Here is a 26535-nt window from a genome sequence, read left to right on the forward strand (position 1 = left end):
TACAGAGCATCATCCATAGAAATAATTAGCAGTATTTTTCCTCCTGATGGGTGGGTAAGCACAAGGTGTGGTTTGTCGTGAGGTCATGATAGAGGATGACAGGAATTGTGGATATCTATCCTCAGCTCTTTTATACATTCTGGGGCGAACTTACACTCGCTGTCTTTTTTTAACCTACTGTCTTGTATGCTTGTGATGGTCAGGGTGAAAACAAATTACTAAGAGATTACTATGTAGCTTTAAGAAAAGCAAGCAAACAAAACCATGTCAGGCAAACTGCACAAGGAGGTCAAAGACAAAACACAGCTGAGGGACAAGCAGGGGGACATGAGGGACATGCTCCTCACAGCCTCAGCACAAAAGATGAGGAAAACAGGTGTGACATCTCATTGTCAACCACTGTGTCAAGGAGGAGTGCTCACCTTCTTCACTGTTGATAACAGAAAGAATTCAACAGTATACCAATAAATAAACATACTGTTGGAATACCTGCGATAACAGCAACAAATAAAAGAAGCGGACTAGAACAAAATGTGAGGCATGCCCAGAAACAGCGGACACATCTCCATATGAAAGCCTTGTAAAGTAACCAGGTCCCAAGCAGAAAGCAGTATTTGGAAGTGCCCCAATGGACAACTTGTGACTTCCAGACCCCCATCCTGCCCCTTCTGTGTCCCAGTTTACTTGGATTTGACTCTCACGGGTACTGTCCTACCTGTGCTAAGCTGAAACTGAGGGGTTTTGCTCAGCCTCAGACGGGCCAGCAGAACCACACAGGATTTCCTTACTCCCTTCATCTGCCTCTTCCCTCTTCTGCTCCAGTGCTTCACACTCTCTTAAGGCTGTAGTTCATAGGAGCGAGGTGCTGTGAGAGCTATGGATATTTTGCCCCCTGTGAAGCAACTGCTGTGAGGCTGCCACAGGTTATGCCTGTTCTGGCCCTGTTGATGTGAGACAGCAACTTTTGTCTGGGTGACCACTGAGGAGTGTGTTATGACTGTCATGGTTTTATGATTGTAATTTTTCTTAATTAAGGTTGCTCTGAGGTGGAAGATGGCTGTACGTGTGCCATACCAGCAGCAGGAATTGTGTCTGACTTTGTGCCGCTCCCTCTAACGCTGTCCCTTTACAAGCCTGTTGCCACATTTTGAGCTCTCAAACATGTAATGAGTCTCAGTCCCATGCCAGAGAGGACATTCCTTTTTCTTTGATGCAAACAGAATGTGCTACAACCATGAAGTGCTAGATTGTGCTTCACAAGAAGTATATATAACTATCTACTGGCACTGGCGTGCATGCAGGCAGTAGTACAGCATTTTTTCTAGTTAGTGATAAATGGCCCTAAATCATTCGTGTGCCATGTCAAAGAAAACAACAACCACACACAAAACCAACAATTCTCCAGCTACTGATCAAAAGTAATAAGCATCGCTCATAATAACAGCTATGCTGGGGGGAACTCACTGTCCTCTGGGTATCTTTCATGTCTGGCAATGTGTGCATCAGAACTTTATACAGCTTCCAAAAATAATTTGTTTAAAAGGTTCCTGGTTTATATTTGTCTCCTCATCTGTCATCTCAATAGATAAAATGAAACTTTATTAAAAGTCAGACCTCGACTAACAAACATGATGAGTGGGTTTTGTCACTTTATTAAAACTCTGTGTGTACTGGAATTAATTATGTGCCTTTTGAAAATACAAAGAACTCGCTGTTGTAGGACAATAGCAACTTGATGGACCGCAGCAATAATGGGTGTCAACTTTTGCTACAGAGCTGCTGAGCTGCAGTTAGCTGTCTCAGTGTAGTTTTTTCATGCTGTAGGACCACAAGAGGCATTAATTAAAGCTTATTTCTAGCACTGCAAGCATGAAGCTCTTCATTCTGCAAGGATGTCTGCTTTAAGACGAGTAAGCTTTTAGGAGTAAGCTTATACTGATGAATGTTCATGGGCCCTACCCCCCTGAGGAGATGTGTTTTGCACCCTTTGAAGGGCCGCTGCTCACTGCATTCACACCAGAGATTTAGCTCTGAACTGCAGGGGATGTCCATGGGACATGAGGTATCACGGAAGGCTTTCACCTGAATGCACGTGAAGACATCATAAAATGCATTGTTCCTCTCCCCATCACCATGCCATGCCTTGCCCTCCCAAGTTCTTCACTTTGCTTCACAGCCGCAATGCTGAACCTCAATGTCAAACCTTAATAAGCCTTAATGCAAGAAATTCCTGTGTCAGGATTTAAAAAAAAAAAAATCTCTCAATGAGTCACAGCAACCTAACGCTGGTATTGGTTTGCCAGGAGTCTGAGTCAACACAAGTAGCATCCATCACCCTTTAGCCCTTCTCGCCTGGCACACGAAAACGAGCTCCGTGTGGTGGCAGGCTGTGACTGGTGGCAGAGCCCTGTGCACGTGGCTGTGCTGAGTTTGTTTGTAACTCAACGCAGCCAGGGGACCGGAGACCCAGGCACAGCCTGCTGAGTGCCCGGGCTCAGTGTGCTCCCTTCACATCTCGCAGCAGTGCTCGGGGGTGTCTGGCACAGCTGTGCTTCCCTGAGGCACCCTCTGCTGCGGCAGCAAGGGAGCAGTGCCAGGGCTGCAGCTCCAGTGGCCGCAAGCACAAAGCCCAGAGTGTGTCCCACAGCCCTGGCGCTGGGAGCCTGGCATAGCCACGTGCCTCCACGGCCCCGCTCCTGTCCCCAGAAACAGGCACACGAAGCTCCCTTCCCAAAGCAGGTGGTGTTGAGAGGGCATCAAGCCCTCCCCTCCCTGCAAAATGCATTCATGGCTGTGCCAAGCAGTGGCTGCTGCACAGCCTGTGCACGCACCTGTATGCGTGTGCATATGTGCATGTGTCTTGTCTGCTGACTCCACCAGGCACAGCCTGCAGCCGTACTGAGAGGACACGTGCTGCTCTTCTCTAGGGGCTGTAGGGAACTGGGGGCACGGGATCCTGGCTGGACCACTATGACACAGGCCTTCATGCCAGCACAAAACAGAGAAACATCACCTTCCCCATGTCACACAAATTGTAAGCATCACTAGAGGCACTTGTTCTGCAACACAGCTTCCAATTTTTATTAAAATCGAGTGTAACCTTTTATTTTCCCTTGCTCCATTCCTATAAGGAATGGCTTAATACAGAACTCTGCTAGTGTAGGGTTGGTGCTATAAGCTGAGGCAAAAAAAAAAAAAAACAACCAAAAAACGCCCCAACAAACCCACCTTTAATATTTTGTTCTCTTCCTAGGAGGAGGTGAATATGAAGGACGACACCATGGTTGGTCCTACAGCTCTGCTAATACCAGTGGAGCTGTAGGTACAAGAGGCATTTGTGCCCCCTTTCCTGCTATCTCCTAAAGTATCCCACTATCCCACTTGGAGGAATACCTAAAAATGCACACAATGCACTGACTTAGACCAGCTACACAGCTCCTCAAGTTGGAAAACCACGTCAGAGGACTGGAAAGCTCATGAGACTAGCAGCAGTAAACAACATACAGATGACACCATACTCATTTTCCCTTTCAACTGACAAATTTTTTTGAGAATCAGAAGGAACAGGCAGAAGAGTAATATTGATTTTTAGATGACAGCATTGTCTTTTTCTTAGTAGGGGGAAAAAAGCCTACTCCTAACGTAGATCACAGCTGCTGTGCTGCAGCTTAGGCCACTGGAGGAGTCTCATTGACTTTACTCAATTTGGACTGTTCCTGACGGCAGTCACTGAGGAAGAGTATGCGGAACTGGGAGTCACTGCTGGTATAACATCACCTTCCCCTTCCTGGGCAGCACGTATTTGAGGTTTATTCACCTGTTAAACATGGTTTTGATACATGGGAGATGGAAAGCATTAAAAGAAAGTGGAGAAATGTTGTGAATGTAAAAGTATTCGTTATATTCAACTGTAAGAAAAGAAAGAAAACCAACAATTCAACGTTCAGTACAATAGTCAGGAAGATTTTCTATGTATATTTCTGTCATGGGGCTAAGATACAAAGCTTACTGTGGTAAATACGCATATTTACTAAATAACGCATACTGAGCTAGAGCACACGTTGGAGCTGGCAGCTGGCGGTGCCTGATTTGTAAAACAGACAAAACCAAGCCCCTGGGAAAGCTGAAGAGATATTTCTGCCCTTCTCTCCCCCTCATCCCTTTGCTTGTCTGAGATTTGTGTTCCTCGGTGGAGCAGCCAAAACGAACTCCCCGTGCACGGAGCACACGAGAGGAAACCCTTCACTCGGCGTGTTGCGCACGGTGTCGCAGAGACGGGAGGAGGTGGCACGTTCACTGCCCCACCAAATGGCACCCCGGTGTGGACTCTTGGTGCTTTGTTATATCCTCCTGCCTGGCTGCGTTCAACAGCTGCTCCTTGAGGTTGCCAAAACCAGTTGCTCAATAGAAAAGAAACGCCCTACAAATAGTGATGGAGCAGAGCTGAACTTGGTAGAGTTTCTAGGGACGCTTTTCAGTAGGCCCTTAAGATCAAAAGTTGGTCCTTGGGGAAAATCTTGTGTGTGTCTGCTCCTAATTTATGCAATTCAGGAGGTTCTGATTGCAGAATTGACCCCATCCACCATGTCTACAGCTTCTTGTGCTGCCAACTCACTTTAACTGTTGAGAATTAACTTCTTTTGGCTTCCTGGTCCACCGCTGGCTGACCCACCTCCCCGGTGGCATCTAGTGGGGATGCAACACCGAGCCCCTGTGAACTGTCACCACCTGTGAGCCTGGTGCTCTCTTCTAGCTGGCGCATCTGCCTGCTTGCTGCTCGTTGCTGCTGCTCCTTCAGCTCACTGTAGGAACGGGAAAAGGTATGAAAGATGGACGTGACCGGGAAGGCCATCAGTAAAATACCACTCAAGATACTGCTCAGGGCTACCACTTGTCCAGGAATGCTACGAGGCACCATGTCCCCGTAGCCAACAGTGGTCATGGAGATGACAGCCCACCAGTAACTGGTGGGCACACTCGTGAATTCTTGCTTGGCTCCCAGTTCGCTCTCAGCCAGATATACCAGTGGCGAGAAGAGGGCCATGGCAACACAAAGGAAGAGCAGGAGGAGCCCAAACTCCCTCGTGCACCGGCGCACGGTGAGCCCAAGGGTCTGCAGCCCCAGTGAGTGCCGCGCTAATCGCATCACGTAGAGGATGCGCAGAGCCCGCAGGAAGCGCAGCACCAGGCCCACTCGTTCCAGGTACTTGTTCCCTGCTCCTCCACCAGGCTTGCTGCTGTTTTTTGTAGAGACCATATCCACAATGAGAGAGATATAGAAAGGCAGGATAGCCAGGATGTCGATGATGTTGAGCGGGGTTTTCAGGAAAGCACACTTGTTCTCTGCCTGGATGGATCGCAGGAGGAACTCAAACGAAAACCAAGCCACACACACTGTCTCCAGCACAAAGATGTTGTAGCACTTCTGTGAACATTCACCCTGGGAAAAAGAGGAGCAGGAAAAACAAAAAAAATGGGGAAGAAAAAGATTTAGCCAGAGAGCAAACCAAAGAAACACAAAGTAGGAGTTCTTGAAGGCAAGTACCAATAACATGTTACATTGATACAAATCGCTAGCTACCAAAGTAAAATCATTACTGCTAAGAGCAGTTGGAATGAATGACTGAAAAACAGAGCAACTAATTGTGTGCTTGGCTGCAGGACAAGTTAACAATGTTCTGGAGTGTCCCAGGGCTGCCAAGAATTTGGTGTGATGTTATCAGCTGCCAGTCGGACAGCCCCTGCTGAAAAGCCAGCGGCTCACACCTCATTTCTGAGTAAGCCTTTAACATTCTGCAGAAAGGATTAGTACACAATTCACAGACCTTAATAAATGGAAGATTGCACCATCCCCTCCTCATAAATGATAAATTGCTTATAAATGGCTCATAAACACCCACAGCTTTTTATGTTGTGTGGTTGGAGTCACCTACAATCTATTATTCACAGAATATAGAATGTTTTTGAAATGCCAGCGAGCATTTATTAACCCACTAGTCCTATAGCCAAAAGCTCATAGGAAGTACTGATAAATGTAGGTATTTCTAAAAGAAAAAGAGGAGGAACTCCATGGACCATTTAAAATTACCTAACCTATAGCAACTAATGACCATGATGACCCCACAAGCTTTCTGAGGTAGAAAAGCACTGGGAAAAAAAGTGCCCCAGGCTCAATGAGTGGAAAATCAACAGAACCTTACTTCTTTCCTTACAAAGCCTGTAAACAAGCATCTGGAACATGTGAACAGAAACAAACAATAATGGTGATGATGACTGTTCTTTGATTGTTAATTCAACAGCAGAAAGACTGTGGCAATTCTCCTCTACTTCACTGCTGGTAACTCCAGCTGAATAATAACCAGCTTCTTTAAATAGATTTTGATGTGGACAATTATAGGGCTAGCGCTGTTTTCTCTGTAAATGCTCACATAAAAGTGTTAATGCACTGGTGGCTTTGAGCGGAAGGGAAGTGTGTATTTATTTATGGGAAGTGTATATTTACTTGGTGAATCAGTTTGACTTGGAAGAGTTTGTGAAAACTCTTGTAACCGTGTAGGAATACATCCACACTGGAGGGATATGTAATTCCCACTGAACACACCAGCTATTAGGTATGAACGTAAAACATCATTCTGCTTGCCTATGCTAAATTATAGCGATAAAATCTCATTAAAGAGCTGCGAGGCTGTGTTAGTGGGTGAGGCCTGTTTCACCAATGGTCAGTCTGAGAACCTGGCACATCTATAAACAACTTCTGCCCACACGCTCACCACAGGTGTCTTCTGCAAGACAGAGCTGAGGAAATTTTTACTGCACAGTGACACATCCTACTTTCATCACTTCTCTAAGTGTTTATACATTCTTTTATTCTTGTTGTTAAACATAACAGCAAAGAAGTAATGGATCTTTCTTCGCCCGCTAACTACAGCATTCCCCAAAACATGGGGGAATAACTGGATACACATTTTGAGGACAAAAGCCCTGCTACCCCAAGATATTATCCAAAGTGTTGAGGTGTTCTTCCCTTTTCACATTTAAGATAGGAATCCTCAGATCCTGCGTTTGTTATCCTTGTATGAAACATCACGAAAGACTGCAGTGCTTTGTACTTCAAGGTGTTTTTAAATTCTGCTTCCTATTGGCATGATACACCTCCCATTGTCTCCCAGGGGGTCATTCTGGTATGGGAAGAAAATTAATTACTTGTCCCATTGAAATTGCTGCCCTGCCAAGATCTTAAGCATATCACAGGGAGAAGAGAATCTGGTTTTATTAATGTAGTAGCTCAGCCTGTATTTAACTTCCTCTCTAATTTTGATAGGTACGAAGACTAGAATTTATATCTGCCTCACTACACTAATATGGTCATAAGCATTTTTGTTACAGATATAACATGTGGGACAAAATGTAGTTTTTAGGGGTTTCTCTCACGTCATAGTTAAGTTGTGAGGTTCTTCCAATAGGTAACAAACAAAGAAGCTTTCATCCCACTGCACAAATCTAGCTTATCAGGATATGCTTGCTCTCACTCCTAAGGGCAATGGTTGCAGGTGATTTGCAGCTCTTGACACTATCCTTGCACTTACACAAAAAGATCAAACTGAGACTTTCTGAAGAAAACCTACAGAAGAATAATCATGGCTAAAGTGAAGCAGCAGAAATGACAAGAAGGAAAAAAAAAACCAACAACAACAAAAAAAACCCCAACACCCACCAATGTGCACATTTCCTTTCTCTGAATGGTAGATCACTACCTGGACCACCATGCAAGGAGACTAAAATGTAGCCTGCTTTAACAGACCTATATGCCAAGAAATGGTCTTTATTTTTATGTGTTTTCCATGCCATTAAAAGTTTAAGGAAGGTCAGTGAAGCCTATGGAAAATTTAGCCTTGGAATAAACCTATGAAGATGTTAAGATATTTAATAGTTGACTTGGTGTCTAGTATTCCACCCCACGTGGTGCAGAAGGGAAGATAACATTCCTAAGCTATTCTGTATATGAATTTTGGTATGGGAACAAAGAGGAGTGAACATTGTTCTTCTTTAAAGGAATACCAGCAGAGATGTCTTCCGTAAGACTCCATCTGCCCTCCTACATTGTGACATGTTTATCCTGGGTAGATCCACAAATCCACAGCTTTGCTATTTATGCCTCCAGTCTTCTGCAGAACTACATCAAAAAAGCAAGTGCAGGAGCAGCCTGGCAAGCTGCGCTCAGCTGAGCATGAGAGGCTTGGATGTATCTGAAGTTTGGGCCATCCAATACAGCAGAATTAAACCAGCATCTTTACCCATCACTGTAATGAAGAGCAGAAATGTACTCCATCCAGAACTGATGGGGGGCTCTGGCTTTTCTCCACTCCTCCCACTTTCTGCAGCTGACATTGCGAATGCTGCGATGTTTACTTTTAGTAGAGTGGAGCGATAATGCTCTGATACACAGAGCTCACTTTAATGGGACGAAACAATCCCCTTTTTTAGCTGATGCATAATTATCTTCAGCAAAGTATGACTCCTTCTCCATATTGTTATTAACCTATTGCAATCTGAACAAGTCTGGCTCTGTCTGAAAGCTGTCCTGAGAATAAGAGGGTCTGAGCAGGTCTTAGAAAGCAGACCTGTGTATCAATTAACCTGCCACAGGCCTTTTTGCATTAATTAAATGTCTTCCTCTTCTCTGGACCATGTTTCATTTACATCTAGGCATGACCTGTTACAATCTTCAGATGAAATCACAAACAGAAACAACAAACGCATGTTTCACGCTCTTTGCACTTTGCTTCTTTTGGCTGCAGATGCTTTTGCTTGCAGATTTTTCCCCTCGATAACAGCATTGTAAAAAAACATATTCTCATTCTAAACTTTTTAACTATGTATTCAAGAGTCCATCCAGGTGCTGTAACTGTGCTTAGGTTTTTGAGTTTTTTTTTTTTCCACTCAAGAAAACAAATAGAAAAGTACAGAAACACACACACACAAATGGAAAAAAGGGCAACCAAGAATGAACCAGCCATTGGAATACAGGAAAAACAAGTCCTAACAGAATCAGATAGTGTCCTGCCCAAAACAGATCTGTATCAATGCTGTATGTTCTCATAAAAAGATGAAGTTATATCATGGCTATAAACACGTACATTAACAACTACATATTGCTTTTTACTTTTTCAAAGTAAAAAATCTAGCTTTTAGCTAGCTCTCATTCTGACTAACCATATTTCTTTGTCTGGTAATCTGATACATTTTTATGGTTACATTTTCATACCTAGTTTTATAAAGATGGGCCACGGAAAAAAAAAAAGTTTTTTAGCTTTCACAACAGTTTGATTTCTTCTTGTCATTTAGGGGTCTAAACAAAAAAAAAAATAAATAGAATGAACAGCAATCACAAAGGATACTCCCATTACACTTTTTTAATACTAAAAGACTAACATATATATTTTTTAAATATGTATATAGCTATACCATTAAATAAACAATGTCTTAAGCTTTTGATTACAGAAAGCAGTGATATAGTAAAAATACATTTGCAGTTACACAGGATTGTGGGGACACATGTGAATGTCAACTCAGGACACAAAAAAAGAAAAGACAGAACGTCTTAGTGAATAATTCTGTGCAGTCAAATTAAAGTGAGTCTCTTTCACTAGGATTTACAGAAATTTGCTGTCAAAAAGCCAACTGCAGTACCTTTCTGCTGGGGACAGATTTTCTTTGCCAAAAGAACTACTGAGAAAATTACATAAAGAAAAGCTGGTGTCACTGGAGTTCAAGCCCAACTGTACTCACTGCTCTACATAGCCTAAAAGTTTCAGCTGCCTCTCAGAAATGTTGTGGTTTGGCCTGTGGGGTCCCTTCCACTGGCACTTCCCTGGACTGTGCCTCAGAAAAATTCTAGACTTTGTTACGTGACTTCTTGATCCTTGTTTTGTCTGATTTCCCCTGATTTTCCCTTTGATTTCCTGAGAAGAAATTTTGACTTTTCTCTAGATTCTCACAGGCTTTGATGTCATCTGCCCCCTCTGGTATGAGAAGATGCCAAAAGCCAGATCACCTCTTAACTATCCCAGCTCTTGTGTTGTTTTGCACACATTTTTGCATGTCCAGTAGCTCCACAGTACTTTCAAGGAAGAAGTTTCAATGCCACCCCCTTTACCCGTATAGAGAAGGATTTCCCTTCCTGTCCAGTTTGTAGCGTAAGAAAACAATAACAACAAAACCATGAGAGGAATTGCATAAAAAAACCCTTACATAAGCTTTAAAATCACGACATTTCTAAAATGTTATTTGGATCCTCTTCTACTTGCCTTTTGTCACTTGAGCATTTTGGGTCTTGTTTTTCGAATGCTGCTCTGTGCATGACAAACCAAGTTATTTTTTAAATAAAAAATTCTGTGTAATGAAGGTCTCAGCACTGGAGATCAGCGTTGCAGAGACCTGCAGACGAAGGTCCTTATACGAAGGGTGTCCATAGCTGCAGAGTGCGAGACAGCCCCCAGCCCGGTGCTTTATGTCATTCCTGCCAGATTTGGGTGTGAGGCTGAACTGCTTGTTTCACTGAAGGTCTGCAGAGAGGTTTAGAGGACAGACACTCCTTTCCCACACCCCCTCTCCCCCCAGACACACTTCCAATTATTCAGCGGCCTAATCACTGGTGTGCTCGCCTGGCTGGTGAGAGACCCAGCTGCTGCTCTGAAACAGGAGTGTGGAAACCTGCACCTGGCCCTGTCCCAGCCTGCCCTGCCTTACTGGGTCAAGGTCCCGAGCATCACCCTGAAACGAAGAACCCTTTCCTGACAGAAGTTCCAGCAAAGCCAGCAGCATTACCAGGCATACACACAAAGAAGACACAAAGATTTTGCTCCCACTGGCATTTTCTGATGAAAAACAATTTCGGGATGAAGACCGATTTTCTGATAAAAGTACCCAGTCAATTTTCACAGCAAGGATGGGTGTACGACTCCTGCTATGTGACCCACCGCTGGAGTGCTGGAATGGCAGAGCAACCCCCCGCCTCGGGCACAGGCATGCTCCCCTCTCCTGGTGGCTACCGACAGACTCTGTTACTGCAATTTAGTACCTCTGCCATTAAAACTGAGGTCAGTCTGAACTGGCAGCCAGCCTGTTGCGAGCATTTCTTGTGCTCCTGAGCAAAGATGATTCAGCTACTGCACAGTCTGTCCTCACAGCTCTCTGGCTGTGAATTCAAAGTAGTGTTATCTGTTTGTAAAGCCACCAAGGGGCCACAGAAGAACCCTCTGGTTCTTGCTGTAGACACTTTGATCTGGAGCTAGTGCTCAGTTTGTGCTTCATCTAGCTGCTAGAAAAGATAACAAGAGCCTTGCCTTTATTGGGGAGGACTGTCACTAACAGTCTGCAGTGGTATTACTGATATAAGATAGCTCTTTTCCTTTTCCTTTTTTTTTTTTTTTTTCCCCATAGAACTTTATTGAGAACAGAGGAGACAGGCAAGAGCTATACCTGCTCTCTCTCTGAATTCCTTTTGACCTCCAATACAACACAGCCACGAATCACCACTTTTCAATACCTTTCAGCCTGTAACTTTTAATCTGCTCGTGAAGCTGCAAATAACCATGGAACACCAACAGGAACAAGAGATGCCTACAGACTATGGTAACCGCCAGCTATAAATGTTCCTAAGCTAAAAATGTTGAACCTTGAGACCTGTTTAACCTTTTTCCCTGAAAATCTTGTAAACCTCTTAACAGCTGCACTCTGACTGCACAGATTGGGTGTGTATATATGAATATTGGAGGAAAACACAGGAATATCTGGGAAGAATGGAAAGCAGATAACTAGTGCTACAGGTGCACAAAACATCCTGTCATAAGCATCTGCTTCTCAACCAGTTTTTCCTCACAGCTGCACCTAGTTTTAAAACCCACATCTCAAAAACCAACAGCATTTGTTGGAGGGAAATGAGTGTTATCTGGCTGCACTTTATGGAAAGCAACCAAAAACTGAGAACTGCAAGGAAGAAGCATGTAAAGAGTAAAAGAGACCATAAATATCCATGAAACAGAACACGATCAACCTCCCTGTTCTTCAGATGCCTATCAGTAATGGAACAGTACCTCATCTGGAGAGGCTGGGGGGATGTAAAGACATCTAAGACCTTAAAAACTCCTCAGACTCTGTGACTGACTTGAGGGAATGGTATGTGCCCCAGCAGCCAGCTGCTGCTATCTCTCAGTCTGATCACACTACACACGAGGAGAGAGGGACTACACTGCTACTTCAGAAGAAACAAACAACATTTGTATGTGGAGCTCACTGACAGATTGCAAGATGTAAGTGAAGGATTTGATTTCTTCAAGAACCATTCATGTTCAAGAAGGATGGTTCAAACTGGAATGAGTTGAGAAAGTAATAACCCAAGGTTACTTGGATGATTAGTGGAACGGAAAAACTATCTTAAAAACAGACAATTAATTGCATTTGAGTTGTTTGCCATCGTCAAATGAAGGCGGAAAAGAGGCACAGTTGCTGTCTGTAAATATTACAAGGAGATGAAGAGAAGCACTGTTTAATGGTGTGGTCAAATGTTCTCACACAGATTTATGTGGACTAGCTGAAAATACTGTAATCTTAATCTACTGCCTGGATGTTTAGTCCCCAGCTCAGTCCACAGAATGGGACTTAATCCTTTTCAATCTTTAATTCGTTATTGCATAACCCTTAATTATCATTCTTTAGTCCTCTTCAGCACAAACAGGATAACCCAAACTTCCCTCACTTCCCTCAGAAGCCATCTGGACATGGTCATGAGTGACCTCTAGGTGTCCCTGCTCGAAGAAAGGAGTTGGACCTTCAGCGGTCCCTTCCAACCTCAACCGTTCTGTGATTCTGTGATTGTTATTAATCTAAAGGACAGTGTAAGACTATAAGTGGGCTAGTAATGACATTTAGAGCCCTACGACCTCAAGAACATGTTTGCCATCATTTTTGTGACCAGATATTCTGAGTCAAAACAGCAGTTAGCTGTATCTGGGCTCTGCTTTGGCAGTTTTATAACCTCCCAGTGACCTTTGGAAATTGTCTGAAGATTAACAGCTACACAAGAAGACGTAGGTCCATGAGAATAAGATACTATATCTGAAATTCAAGAACTCCCACAGCATTCAAAGCAAGATTTCACAGGGCACTGCCCATATCACTTTCTTTCTAGCAGCTTTGTTCTGCAGCAGATCCTCCCCGTGGGAACCACCCGGGGCAATGTGTGTATGTGGCTCCCACAAAGCCTGCCATGCTTGGACCAGGCATTTCTTGCCCAGCCTAACCTCAGGGGACTCAGTGCAAAGGATTTGTTTATCAGTGCCACTGCCAGTATTACCAACAGTAACACAGAAAAGAATGATGATTTTTAAAAGGTTGGACCACATGATCTTAGAGGTCTTTTCAGACCTTCAGGTCTTCTTTTTTATCTTTATACAGATATACTGTTTCTACAACTGTGAACTTCCTAAGAATCATAGAATAGCTTGGGTTGGAAGGGACCTCAAAGATCAACCAGTTCCAACCCCCTGCCACTGGTAGGGACACCACCCACTAGTTGGTTGGTGGAGTTGCTCAGGATCTCATCAAACCTGGTCTTGAACATCTCTAGGGAAGAGGCATCCACAACCTCTGGGCAACCTGTCCCAGTGCCTCACCACCTCCTGAGTGAAGAATTTCCTCCTAACCTCTAATCTAAATCCCCCCTCTTTTAGATTAAAACCATTCCCCCTCATCCTGTCAATATCTGATTTTTACAAATCTCCTTTAAGTACTGAAAGGCTGCCCTGAGGTCACCCCTCAGCCTTCTCTTCTCCAGGCTGAACAGCCCCAGCTCTCTCAGCCTTTCTTCATGGCGGAGGTACACCAGCCCTCTGATCATCTTTGTGGCCCTCCCCTGGACCTGCTCTAACAGCCCCACATCCTTCTTATGCTGGGGGCCCCAGACCTGAATGCAGCACTCCACGTGGGGCCTCACAAGGGCAGAGCAGGGGGCACAATCACCTCCCTCGCCCTGCTGGGCACCCCTGTTGATGCAGGCCGGGATGCAGGTGGCCTTCTGGGCTGCAAGTGCGCACTGCTGGCTTGTGTCGAGTTTCTCATCCACCAGAACCCCCAAGTCCTTCTCTCAGGGCTGCTCTCAGTGTGTTCTTCTCCCAGCCTGTGCTCATGTCTGGGATTGCCCCGGCCCAGCTGCAGCACCTTGCATTTGGACTTGTTGAACCTCATTAGGTTCACGTGGGCCCACTTCTCAAGCTTGTAAGCCCAGCATCATATTCTTTTCTTCTTCTTTTCAAGATTGCTTCACACACTAAAAGAGAATCTTTCTTATTCTCACTCTCACACACACATTTTGTAACTTGCTAATTGGATTAAAAAGAACAACTGATTCTTTAAAGCATTTTAAAGATTATTTTCCCTAGTTTTCCCTTTCTTTCAATCCATTTTATACGCTTTTCTCCTCCTCCTGCCTCCCACTCACTGCTGGTTCTATTTTACTGACCCACATTAGTTTTACTGGTTCCTGCCACCCTGCAACCTGCTATAGAAGTTGGGGTGTCTGTTTTTTCAACTTGGAGGAATGAAGGACAGAGTCAAGCTTATTCTTTTCCTCTTACGTGTTTTTCCAAACCTGCTTTTTTTAACCCCCTCTTTCACTTTATCCTATTAGCTGAAAACAAGCGAAGGATTTGCCTGTCTTGCCTCTGGGCAGATTTGCTCCCCTGCTCTGTAGTGGCTCAGTCGCAGCTGGCAATCTGCTGCTGCATTGCCCTTGCACTAAAACACCCTAAGCTGTATTCCTGAATTTGTGAAGTGGGTGAATTTTTTGCATGATGAATCTGACCACTGTGGAGCCCTGCACTCTTCTATATTTCTTCTTTCTGCCCAAGGCAACGGTGTTTCCTGTGACGCTGAAGCAGAGCAGAACTGGGTGACTTACCTTAGAATTAGGCAGAAGTTCTGCATACACAGTTCTGTGTACACTGTGTACACAGGCAGCAAGCTAGGGTCTTGGATGAAATATCCACAGCTTCTGCCCACAGAAACTCTGTGTGTGTGTGTGAACTTTTCAAAAAGGTGCTGGAATTTCTGTTCCAAGCACAGCTCAGGATGTATTGAATGGCTTGAAGCTGCAAGCTCAAGTCTGAACAGAGCTAAGCACTGAGACTAAACCTTGACTGTAAGATGCTCCAGCCTCTGTAGGACACCCTGCCAATACAGTCAGTGACAGATGAGGTTCAGGATCCTGCCATCCCAGAGAGGTTTAGAAAGGCTGACAGAATGTATTTAAAAACTACATAAGATGTACTCCAGTATCTTTAGGTGTTTTAATTACCAACAATGTGATATATCCTATTTAGAGCATGGATTTGTCTACCTTCGGGTTCTGGACACTTGTTCACTGTTGTCCACAAGCATTTTCTTATTCTGCTGTTTATCACATTAAAAAATATTTCACTATCTCACTGTAAAGCAGATTTTTCAAGTTTTAAGTAATTCTTTTCACTTTTTTTTGCTAATTTACCTGCTTAATGGATACCAGATCTGGACACTATCTCAAGCCTCGTGCTTTGTCTGTTAATTACTCTCACACGGGAAATTGCATACAGCTGATTGTTCACCAGCATCTACAAATCCTCTCTTGCGTTCCCACTTTCTGAAAGAGTCTTTCATCCTGGGCATACTCACTTACACTCACTTACAAAGTTGTGGTCTCTGCTGATGAACATAGAGTTAGCTGGCCACATTCAAATCAGTTCAGTTTACTGTGACAGGTACTTCTAGCACCTGACTAGCGTGTTGTTTCTGTGCTATGTGTAAATTTAATTTGCAATTGTTTTATATTTTCTCCCAAACCACCAACAAAACACCTAAGCAGCTCTGAACCAAAACCAGAAACAGTTTCATGACTTTCCACATACACTGTCACTGGGTGATGATTTCTCATGTTAGTTTTCTGCTACTTTGAAATCTAATAGAAATTTGTAAAACATTTAATATTGGAGGTAAGTTTTTGAAAAATGGCATTTTAATTAAAGAAGGATATGAGGCACTGAATTAAATATCTTACAGAAGTATAAGTACCTACACTAGAAGTTATTTTTTCCAGAAAACTTCATAATCTTATAAAATTATATTGTTTGAGTCGTCTTCTGAACAGACTAGAATTGTTTTTTTAATAGTTTTACTTGGAACTAATATTATGCTTATCTTTTTAGAGTCTATCAACCTTATAGTTTTCTTCAAGCCCTTTCTTAAGCCTTTGTTAAAAAGCTATTGCAAAATTTTTAACCTTTTTTTTCCTATTTGTATACCACTCCTCTCTTAATTTGTCTTGAATTTAAATGTCTCCATGAACACTATAAAAAGTCCTCAATTTCAAGAACTTCTACACTTCATCTCAGTCACGACATGCTAAGCAATGAAAATGTAAGTATAAATTTAAATGCTTTAGTGCACAGCCCAGTCAGCTCATTACCTCAGCCTACTTCTATGAGATCTAGCCAATCAAAAATCTGGTTTCTTTCTTTTATTCGAAACCCCTGGGATGGACAGCAACATGCCCTCGAGATCTGAGATGAATACACAGACCTTATTTTTATTACAAATCAACAAAAGATTCCTCTCTTTCAAAACACTAGGACGATATTAAACATACTCATACAGCACAAGCTGTCTTGCAAAAGGCAGTGGCACAAACTCTGGGGTGAAGAAGCTATGCTGTACCCTGACAATATTACAATCCAGGCTATACTTAGTAGCTGTATTAATTTTACAAATATGACTTGAGACCACACAACTATTATCATGAGATTGCTTCAAAGACTTCCTGGATGATTTACCTGGAGATCTGGCGAATAAGCCCACTGGTAGGTATTGATATTTATGGCAGTGGAACCACAGAAATTTAAAAGAAACTAAATATGAGTACATTTTGCTGGGTGAGACACATTGCACTGAACATACACAAGTTAACGTGACAGAATTACCAATGTTTTTATGGAAGAGTCTTAGCTGTTTAATTATTTATCACTAATGTTATATTGCAGTATATTTATACAATATTTAAAAGAAAACCTAAGCCTGCTATTTATTCATGAGAAGATACCTTGTAAACTGAGAGTTCATTAGTATATCATAAAGTTATCAACAAGTCAATAGGAATTTTATCTTACCCAATTCTTACTTCATCCCCCAGCTAACAGTACAGAGAAACACTCTGCAGATAACCAATACAGATTTAGATTCAGATCCACAAAAGAAAGATTAATACACATATTCCTTTTACATTAAGGGCTGTACCATTCAGATGAATCACAGGCGAAGCACAGTTCCCTGTGCTGTGGTGGTCAAAGGACATTATCACCACTATCACCACTTCTTTGTATTTGCAGAGAACATTTTGCTGTTAGTCTTTTATTTGCAGATTCCATGGGAATTAGATAAAAGATGAACACAACTAAAAAAAAAAACAACAACCCACATAATTCAACATTGTGGAGAGGTCCTTAATTCCTTGACTTTAAAGGTATGTGTGTGACCCACAGAAGCAACATCCCTTTTATTTTTCAAACGTCATCATTTCCAACCACTTTCAGTCAGCCTTCAGCTGCCTGAAAGGCAACATGCACAGCAAATTTCTCTGACCGTCAGATAGGAGCTGGGAGACTACACTACGATGACTCAGACTTGCACTGCAAGAAACCTTGCAGCTATTCCTCAGTCTGAGATAGTAACGATATCATACAGTGATTGCATCTTGTATGAACTAAGATGGTCTCATTGATGAAAATAATAATAAAAAAATCCTTACTTAGAAACCTAGCTCCCAGGCTGACATATGAGGAACGTGCACTTGTATCTGAACAGCATTATAGATGCAATTTTTATTTGTGATGATAAAGTCCCCAAACATATTCAGGCTTTCTGTCCAAAAGCATCACAATCTAACTGAACTACACAAAACTACTACCCTACACAGACTACACAAAACAGGAGATCAAACTACATGAAATAGATGGAGCATGCAAACATTGAAACAAACTTTTGCTTATTTCTGATGACTAAAGCTGTGGGTAAAGGATGCTCTCAAAGCCTATAATTTGGTGTTTATGTTAATATTTTAGTGTAAGCACCATCTGAACAGAAAATGTACCTTAAGTTTATGATGAAAAAAAAAAAGGAACACTTCAATTATAGTTAAAATACAGCTCTGCAATGGTGTGAGTATTACATGAAAGTGAAACTGAACATGAATCTTAGGAGTCTGCAGGAACTTCACTGACAACAATGCTGTAGAAAAGGCAGGTCACAAATCTTAGCAAGTTATTTGGTCCCCTCCATCCCTACCCCCCAGCTAGCTGTGGCCTGGACTGCCCAGAGTGAACACAAAATGCAACCTAGCAATATGCGAGACGAATACATCAGTATGATGTACTGCCAGTTCAGATGCCTTAACTGATGATATTGCCAAAGCTCATTGTTTTTGCGTTTAAGCAACAGAGCTGTGGAAATGGTATAAAGCATTCTCCAATGATCCCTAGGGAAATAAGTTAGTTCAATTTCTTAAGATTCTTTTTATAAAACCTCACCCTTGGTGCCTATATGCTATAAATAGTTATCTGTAATTCCAGATGGGATTTTTTTAAAATACATGTTTTATGTTGACTGTGTGGTAATTCCTATAACAGTTTATTCCATAAAGAAAAGAAAAACACAAGCTACAATTTTATTAAGACATTCATTCACGAAAACAAATTATCTATGCAACACAAATGCCGCTGAGTTAAAATCCTCTACAATACTTTTTCACTGAAATCAGTAAATGACTTAACGTAAAAATGACAGTTTTCCCCACCTAGAAGTACCTCAAACTGGAAGACTTTTGAGATGAGGTAGTATCTATCATTCATTCAACAAAATGTTTGGCATTTCTGACACCCCGAGTCCATGAATACTTATATTTCTTCCTCATTTAATGACCTATTTAGACTACAAACCTAAAGAAATCAACATTAATAATCAAAGAATCACTGAATGGTCGAGGTTGGAAAGGACCTCTAGGTCAAGGTCATTTGGTCCACCTCCCTTGCTCAAGCAGGGCCACCTACAGCACATTGCCCAGGACCATGTCCAGATGGCTTCTGAATATCTCCAAGGAGAGAGATTCCACTAGATCTCTGGAATACCTGTACCAGTGCTCAGTCACCTGCACAGTAAAGTCACCTCATGTTCAGACAAAGCCTCCTGCGTTCCATTTTGTGCCTGCTGCCTCTTGTCCTGTCACTGGGCATCACTGAAAAGAGCCTGCCTCCATCCTCTTTGTATCATCCCTTCAGGTATCAATAATAAGACTCCCTCTGAACCTTCTCTTCTCTAGGCTGAGCAGTCCCAGCTCTCTCTACCTTTCCTTCATCATTTTTATGGCCCTTCATTGGACTCTCTCCAGTAGCTCCATGTCTCTCTTGTACTCTGTTGTGGAGCCCAGGACTGGACACAGTACTCCAGGGGTGACATCGCCAACGCTGAGTAGAGGCGAAGGTTGACCTGCCTCAACCTGCTGGCAATACTTTGCCTAACGCAGTCCGGGATACCATTAGCCTTCTTGGCAGCATGGGCACATTGTTGGCTTATGTTCAACTTGGTGTCCACCAGGACACCCGACCAGACTGGCCTCCAACCAAACTTTGCACCACCAATCACCAGCCTAGGCCTGGCCATTCAACCAGTTTTCAACGCACCTCACTGTCTGCTCATCCAGCCCATACATACATCAACAGCTTCTCCTGATGACTCGTTATGCAAGACTCTCTTAACCTTGTCTGAGATTAGGTTTGTCATGTACCTTTGCGAACCGAAGTCTTTAGTCACGACTTTGTTTAAAACACACATTCAAAATTTATCTACTCTCCATGAAAGTCGAAGCACAGTGTGCAAATTAAGCTTAGAAAGTTAAATAGTTTCAGGCTTCTTTATGAGCTATTATTAACTTCATTATTTATGAGTCTCTCTCTTTGTTGTAACGTTCTTCAGCTGAAGGTTACTGAACTGTAACTTCCTATCAGAGCATCTTTAATTAGCCTAGCTTTTCCCAATGCATTAGAAAGCATAGTGAAGAAGGAAGTACCATCTGATTTTCTTCTCCTGCTTTTACACAATACCACTACAAATGATTGAGCTCAGTGGGACTCAGCCCTACAAATGCTTTTGTGAATCAGGACAAAATGGCTGATGTTAATCTCTTTGTTCACCGTATTTTTTTGTGATGAGGAAGATTGTCTAACAAAAGAAAGAAGCTTTCTTCAGATAGAAATGGTTGAAATTTCTTTTTTCTCCAAGAAGAAAAATGAAGAGTCTAGTATGATGACCACCTGGCTTTCAGATGAATCTCTTAAAGTCTTTTGATTGTTCAGCTCTTGCTGTGTTCTTAAAGCTTTTACTGTAATGTATTCCCAACTTGGTTAAGCCACTTCACTTTCCTGAAAATTTCAGAAGCAGTTAGCATGTGCATCACTGGATTGGTGGGTTTTATTTGATTTAATCAGTAAGCAAAAGCTAAATGATAAAAAAAATCATAGAATATATCTGTCCTGGTTTCAGGTAGGACAGAGTTAATTTTCCTCCTAGTAGCTGGCAGGGTGCTATGTTTTGGATTAGAATGAGAAGAGCGCTGATAACATGCTGATGTTTTAATTGTTGTAGAGCAGTGCTTACACCAAGCCAAGGACTTTTCAGCTTCTTGCTCTGTCCTGCTAGCGAGCAGGCTAGGGATGCAGCAGGAGCTGGGAGGGGACAGACCCAGGACAGCTGACCCAAACTGGCCAAAGGGGTATTCCATACCATCTGACGTCATGCTGAACAATATATAGGGGTGGCTAGCCGGGGTGGAGGGGGGGCCGGCTGCTTGGGGATAGGCTGGGCATCGGTCAATGGGTGGTGAGCAATTGCATTGTGCATCACTTATTTCGTACACATTATTACTATTGATACTATTATTATTATTATTATTATTGTTATTATTTTCCCTGTCTTAATAAAATGTCTTTATCTCAACTCACAGACTTCACTTTCCCGTTTCTCTCCCCCATCCCAGAGAGGGAGGGGGAGGGTGAGCGAACGGCTGTGTGGTGTTTGGCTGCCAGCCGGGCTAAACCACAACAGCATGTCATAGTTTGGTAAGTAAAAAGTAGTTTAGGATCTGATTCTGCCATCTTTATTAATAATTGTACAGCACCTGAAATCTGATACTACTTCCAAAAAGAGTAAAACTTGAGATGAATCAGGGTGACCATTAATGAGAATAAGATAGTTGCAGTGCATGGGAACACTACCCGTTCCCACTCCTGACACTAGGCATTGCCACTGTCATTTAGAACATCTGGAGCAGCTAATAAAGTCAACAAAATGTATGATTGATTCTTTTTCTGTATTTGAAAAGACACAGGCAGATACCTAAAATAATGCACCTCGAGTACTGTGTTCAGGTTTGGGCCCCTCACTACAAGAAGGACATCAAGGTGTCCAGAAAGAAAGTGTCCAGAGAAGGACTACAAAGCTGGTGAAGGGCCTGGAACACAAGTCCTATGAGGAGTGGCTGAGGGAGCTGGGGTTGTTTAGTCTGGAGAAGAGGAGGCTCAGGGGAGACCTTATTGCTCTCTACAACTACCTGAAAGGGGGTTGTGGGGAGCTGGGGGTCAGCCTCTTCTTGCAGATAACTAGTGATAGGACTAGAGGGAATGGCCTCAAGTTGTGCCAGGCAAGGTTTAGTTTGGAAAGTAGGAGATATTTCTTCTCAGAAAGAGCAGTCAGGCGTTGGAAGGGGGTGCCCAGGGAGGTGGTGGAGTCACCGTCCCTGGGGGTGTTCAAGGAAAGGTTGGACGTGGTGCTTAGGGACATGGCTTAGTGGGTGACATTGGTGGTAGGGTGATGGTTGGACCAGATGATCTTGGAGGTCTTTTCCAGCCTTAGTGATTCTATGATTCTATGATTTCCTCATATACTTGGTAATTAAGGCTTTTAAGATCCCACATTTACTTACACCTCTGCAAGACATCACTGGTAGTAACAGCTGGTCCCTTCGGATCATATTAAAGGCTCAGGGTATGAAAAACTGCTCTCCAGCACACTTAGTTCATTATAAGGTCCTCTCTTTCCCTGCAGCAATAACAGGACAGATAGGTGGCACATAAATCTCTTCTAGAAAATGCCAGCTCAGGGAAAAGACCACCGCTTGTTAATCAGAGTACCTACCGCAATAGCTCTGACACAGAATCATAACAACAATAACTCCAGCCAGACAGCCTGGAAAATGTACACACTGAGTACTGCGTGTCCTTGAAATAATATTTACTGTTTGTTTTTGTTCCTTAGCCAGAAGAGATGCAGACACATTTCTGCTTGTTAGGAGACTGCAAAATCAGACCAAAGAGCTATCCCTGAGTACGAATATTATAGTAGGTACTAAAGGATACAGCTCAGGACGATTAACATGCCTTTGAATTCACATGAGCTCTCTTCTCTCCACACCTATTATTTGAGGAGCTGCTTTGCCTTGCCGAGCCACGTACAGATGACACACAAGGAGTCTGTAACTTAGGTCTCTGCTCCTACAAGCCACTCCATGTGGGCAGATGCCTGACTCCTTGCCCAGCTTTACTGAGGCTGAAAAGATCTACACAAGTATTTACATCCATTTGTGCAGGACCAAAATCAGTCACTGTGTATGACTCCTGGCATGACTAATTACAACTCAGAGCGCTGACCTGCTCTGACTCAGTAGTAGGCCAGGAACATGACATGAAATAAGCTATGTAAGAAGTGATACCTCACCTGTGCTCTGTGCTACAGAATTACCTTTATCTCAAACAAAATATCAGCTTCCAGTCTGTCCACAGTCCTTCTCTGTGGAAAGGACAGAACAAAGCTTATTTGCAGAAGGTCTGTGCTTTTGGAATTTAAGGGCATAAGAAAACATCAGATCATTTACTCTGATCTCCTTTATATCACAAGCATTTCACCTTTGCAACTTGAACTGAAATCAGTAATTTATTTCTGAATGAATTAGCATGTGTTTAGCCAAAGGCTACCTTCCAGCAGGGCACTGAGCTTAGAACTCAAAATATCAAAAAACACAAAATCCAATAATTCTCTTCGTACTGCCCCAGTAATTAATCACCATGGTATTGAACATTGGCACCTAGTTTCCCATATGAATTTATTAGGAGTCAGCTTTTAACCATACATCCTTTCTCTGCTTAATTTAAAGGTCTTTTAGTTTATGTATTTCCCTCCCCCAATAAAAGACTCTTGTTTGATTAATCAAGTCACCTTGATGTTCCTTTTGATAATCTAAATAAATGGAAATGTTCAAGTTTCTTACTGTATGGCATTTTCTCCAGGTGTCTAATATTGATAGTTTTTTGCATCCTCTTCCACTTTTTAAAACAACATTTAAAAATGTGAATGTGAGAACTGATTGCAGTATTCTAGTGTCACTCTCACCTATGCTGCATAGAGGCACAAAATTATCTTTCAGCTTCTAATCACTACTCCCTAAGCTTGCAAATTCAAGGATTGTATTAACCCTTTTGATTTTATACTGCAAAAGGAACTTGTATTCCATTGCTTGTCCTCTAAATCCTTTTTAGAGACTCCACACTTTTGCAAAAGTAAGTTTGCCTTCATTTTCGTTGTACAATTTTGTACTTGCCTGAATGAAAACGTGCTCCTTTTAATGGCCACAGCTTACCAAGAACTCCATGCTTCTCTCATATGTTTGCTCTATCCCCCTCATTACCCTTCTCCTCCCAAGAAATTTTATTAGCAAATAGTCGCTATTCACGTTCTGATCATTGGTAAAAATGTAAGGAGCCTAAACTCCAACAGATTATTCTGAAAGCAATTGTTCAGCTCTCATTTAAAGCAAGGAACCTCTAAATATAAAATACATCTCAGTATTCAACAGTAAAATATTCCCCCTGTGCTTAAAATTCTAGCATACTGGAGCACCGTTGTTTAATTAGAGTACAAGGCATATATTTTGGAAATAATTTTTTTTAAATTATTAGGACAGTATAGCTTTACCTATTACCCAGTTTAGCTACTATCCTCAAATTTTGTGTGATAAAAAGCCTTGAAAACAAAGGTGTCATAATGAATCAACCATTAAGCAACATATGAAATATTTTTTCTTTTTTCTTGGCATGAACTCCTGCTATTGAATGATTCAAATCCAACAACTCAGTTGAAATCTAACCTAAGCATACAAGCAAAGGTTGATTTAACTGCACACAAAGTACTCAGTCAAATGCAGCACGAGTCTCTGTGGAATTGCTGGACCCATTTTTCATCTGCATGCTTTTACTTCCAACACTACAAAACACTAAATGTCTTCTGACAGTTAATGACCACACTCTTTCTTTTAATAGCAGTGAGTGATGAGCCATTCAGCAGCTAGGAGATGGCACACAAGATGAGATCTGCTTTAACGTGAGCTTAGTATTCAACTAGTAGACAGAATTTGGCTGGATGAAGTACTGTCTTGGGAGGTCAAGTTCACAGACACACTTAACGATTATTGGGCTGGAAAAGAAGTCCAAACATTTAGCATCTTTCTTGGACGTGAAAGGAAGGTGTGGGGAGCTGGGGGTCGGCCTCTTCTCACAAATAACCAGTGATAGGACTAGAGGGAATGGCCTCAAGTTGTGCCGCGGGAGTCAGGTTGGAAATGAGGAAACATTTCTTCTCAGAAAGAGCAGTCAGGCATTGGAACGGGTTGCCCAGGGAGGTGGTGGAGTCCCCGTCCCTGGGGGTGTTTAATGTGGTTGGATGTGGTGCTTAGGGACATGGTTTAGTGGGTGACATTGGTGGTAGGGTGATAGTTGGACCAGATGAATTTGGAGGTCTTTTCCAACCTTTATGATTCTATGATTCTATGATTTTATTCTATGATCTGAATAAAACTAAAGAGGCCATGAACTCTGCCAAAAGTTGCCACTCCAAACCCATTAGATTGCATTCCAGCATATATTGAGTTCAATTGTGAAAGTCCTCCTTTATCAGTCTTCACATGAGCTCTCTTCGGCCTACATACAGCTAATTCTAGGAATCTGAACTTCTGCACAAACAAAGTACTAAATTCTTGGGAAATTTACTCTGTTTCTACAGTTAAATCTCTGCCTCAGCTTCCCTGCCCTTTAACTCACCTGTAACATTAAAATATTTTTAGATGTGTTTTTTACAATGATTTACTGAGAGTTCATTAAAAGGGGTATGTTAAAGTTCTTCTAAGGAAAACTGATCTGTTAGCTTTTAACTCTGAATGCTCTTCAAAGCATTAACTCCCAAGCAAGGCTAATTTTGATAACCACAACAGCTAGTTTGTCGTCTTGTCATGATAACAGAAAACAAATCTGTTAGATAAAACTATCAACTTGTGTAAACTGGCAAAGATGTGCTGGCAAGACAGAGCTTGGCCCAGTCTTCCCTCAATATTAAGTGCATAATGCTTTCTGTGTTCTACTCTGGCTAGCTCTCCACATCATAAATACCGAATACAATACCTGCGTGGTTGCCAGAGTGACTTTGCCTATCACCTTCCCCAAGGAGACAACACAAAACACACTTTACTCTGAGAAAAGCTGCACTCACCCGATCTTCTTCTTCTCTGACATCTGGCATGGTGCTGATACAGAGGCTGACTGCAGTGATGGCAACAAAAGAGATTGAAATACAAGCAAAGATCTTTCCTGGGATCCCTGAGTGGGGGTTCTCCACCATATCCCTGAGCTTTCTCATGCACAAACTCAACCGGCTATTGTCCTGGAAGGCACATTGCGTAGTTTCACTAAATACCATCTCCCCTTCATATAGCCTGGCCTCAGCTGCCTCCTCCTCTTTCTGTCGCAATCTCTTTTTACAGCACCACTCCAGGCGGTCCTCTTCTATTCCCCAGTACACAAGTTCCTCCTGAAAAGAAAGAGCGCACATCTCCCTGAGCAGCCTCAGCTTCCCAGCTGTCAGGAAAGTCATGATTGTCCTGAAGGCACAAGGATTACGGTCAAAAAAAAATTCATTGCAGCTAACATCATAGTCATCACAGATGTTCATGATCTCATCATAATTGTTGCAAGATTTTAGCTTCCCAAGCCTGGTCAAGGGGCAGTTCTCCAAGGTGGTCCACGGGATTTTGTATTTAATGCCACCTACATTGATGATCACAAACCTGGTCCGGTCATCCAGGCGGGCTAAGCAGCACAAGTCTTCCCCAGGGTGCAGAAGTTTGGCCTTTTTGTAGAAAAGTCCTTTCTCGGTTTGCACTTCATACAAGCTTTCCAAGTTATTGAAGGAGTAGGAGCTGAACGCAGGATCTGCATTTCCAGTGAGTAATGCCATTTCTTAATACATGTGTGGAGTTCATAGGGAGGTAGAGGCTACTCAAACAAGAGCGTCTGGTCCTTGATTGGAGAGTTGGTCTGTGAAACAGAATTTTTAAATGACAACAAAATGAGTACTTTGCTA

General features: G+C 42.5%; 1 protein-coding gene across 1 annotated transcript; it reads right to left on the reverse strand.

The window, feature by feature from the left end:
• Nucleotides 1-827: 827 nt before the first annotated feature.
• KCNG2 (potassium voltage-gated channel modifier subfamily G member 2) lies at nucleotides 828-26489 on the reverse strand. Its single transcript, XM_040547665.1, has 2 exons — nucleotides 25666-26489; nucleotides 828-5440 (listed from the first exon to the last, which is right to left on the reverse strand). Exons 1-2 carry the CDS (start codon nucleotides 26407-26409, stop codon nucleotides 4631-4633), a joined length of 1554 nt encoding a protein of 517 aa, XP_040403599.1. The 5' UTR covers nucleotides 26410-26489; the 3' UTR covers nucleotides 828-4630.
• Nucleotides 26490-26535: the final 46 nt, after the last annotated feature.

The sequence above is a fragment of the Cygnus olor genome, chromosome 2 (assembly GCF_009769625.2).
Source record: "Cygnus olor isolate bCygOlo1 chromosome 2, bCygOlo1.pri.v2, whole genome shotgun sequence".
Lineage (NCBI taxonomy): Eukaryota > Metazoa > Chordata > Aves > Anseriformes > Anatidae > Cygnus > Cygnus olor.

What these genes read in the sequence shown, in the direction of transcription:
- KCNG2 (XM_040547665.1), bottom strand. Translation starts at nt 26,409, where the DNA reads ATGGCATTACTCACTGGAAATGCAGATCCTGCGTTCAGCTCCTACTCC. An exon ending in TCAGAGAAGAAGAAGATCGG is followed by an intron (nt 5,441 to 25,665) that starts GTGAGTGCAGCT and finishes TCTTTTTCCCAG; the next exon opens with GGTGAATGTTCACAGAAGTG.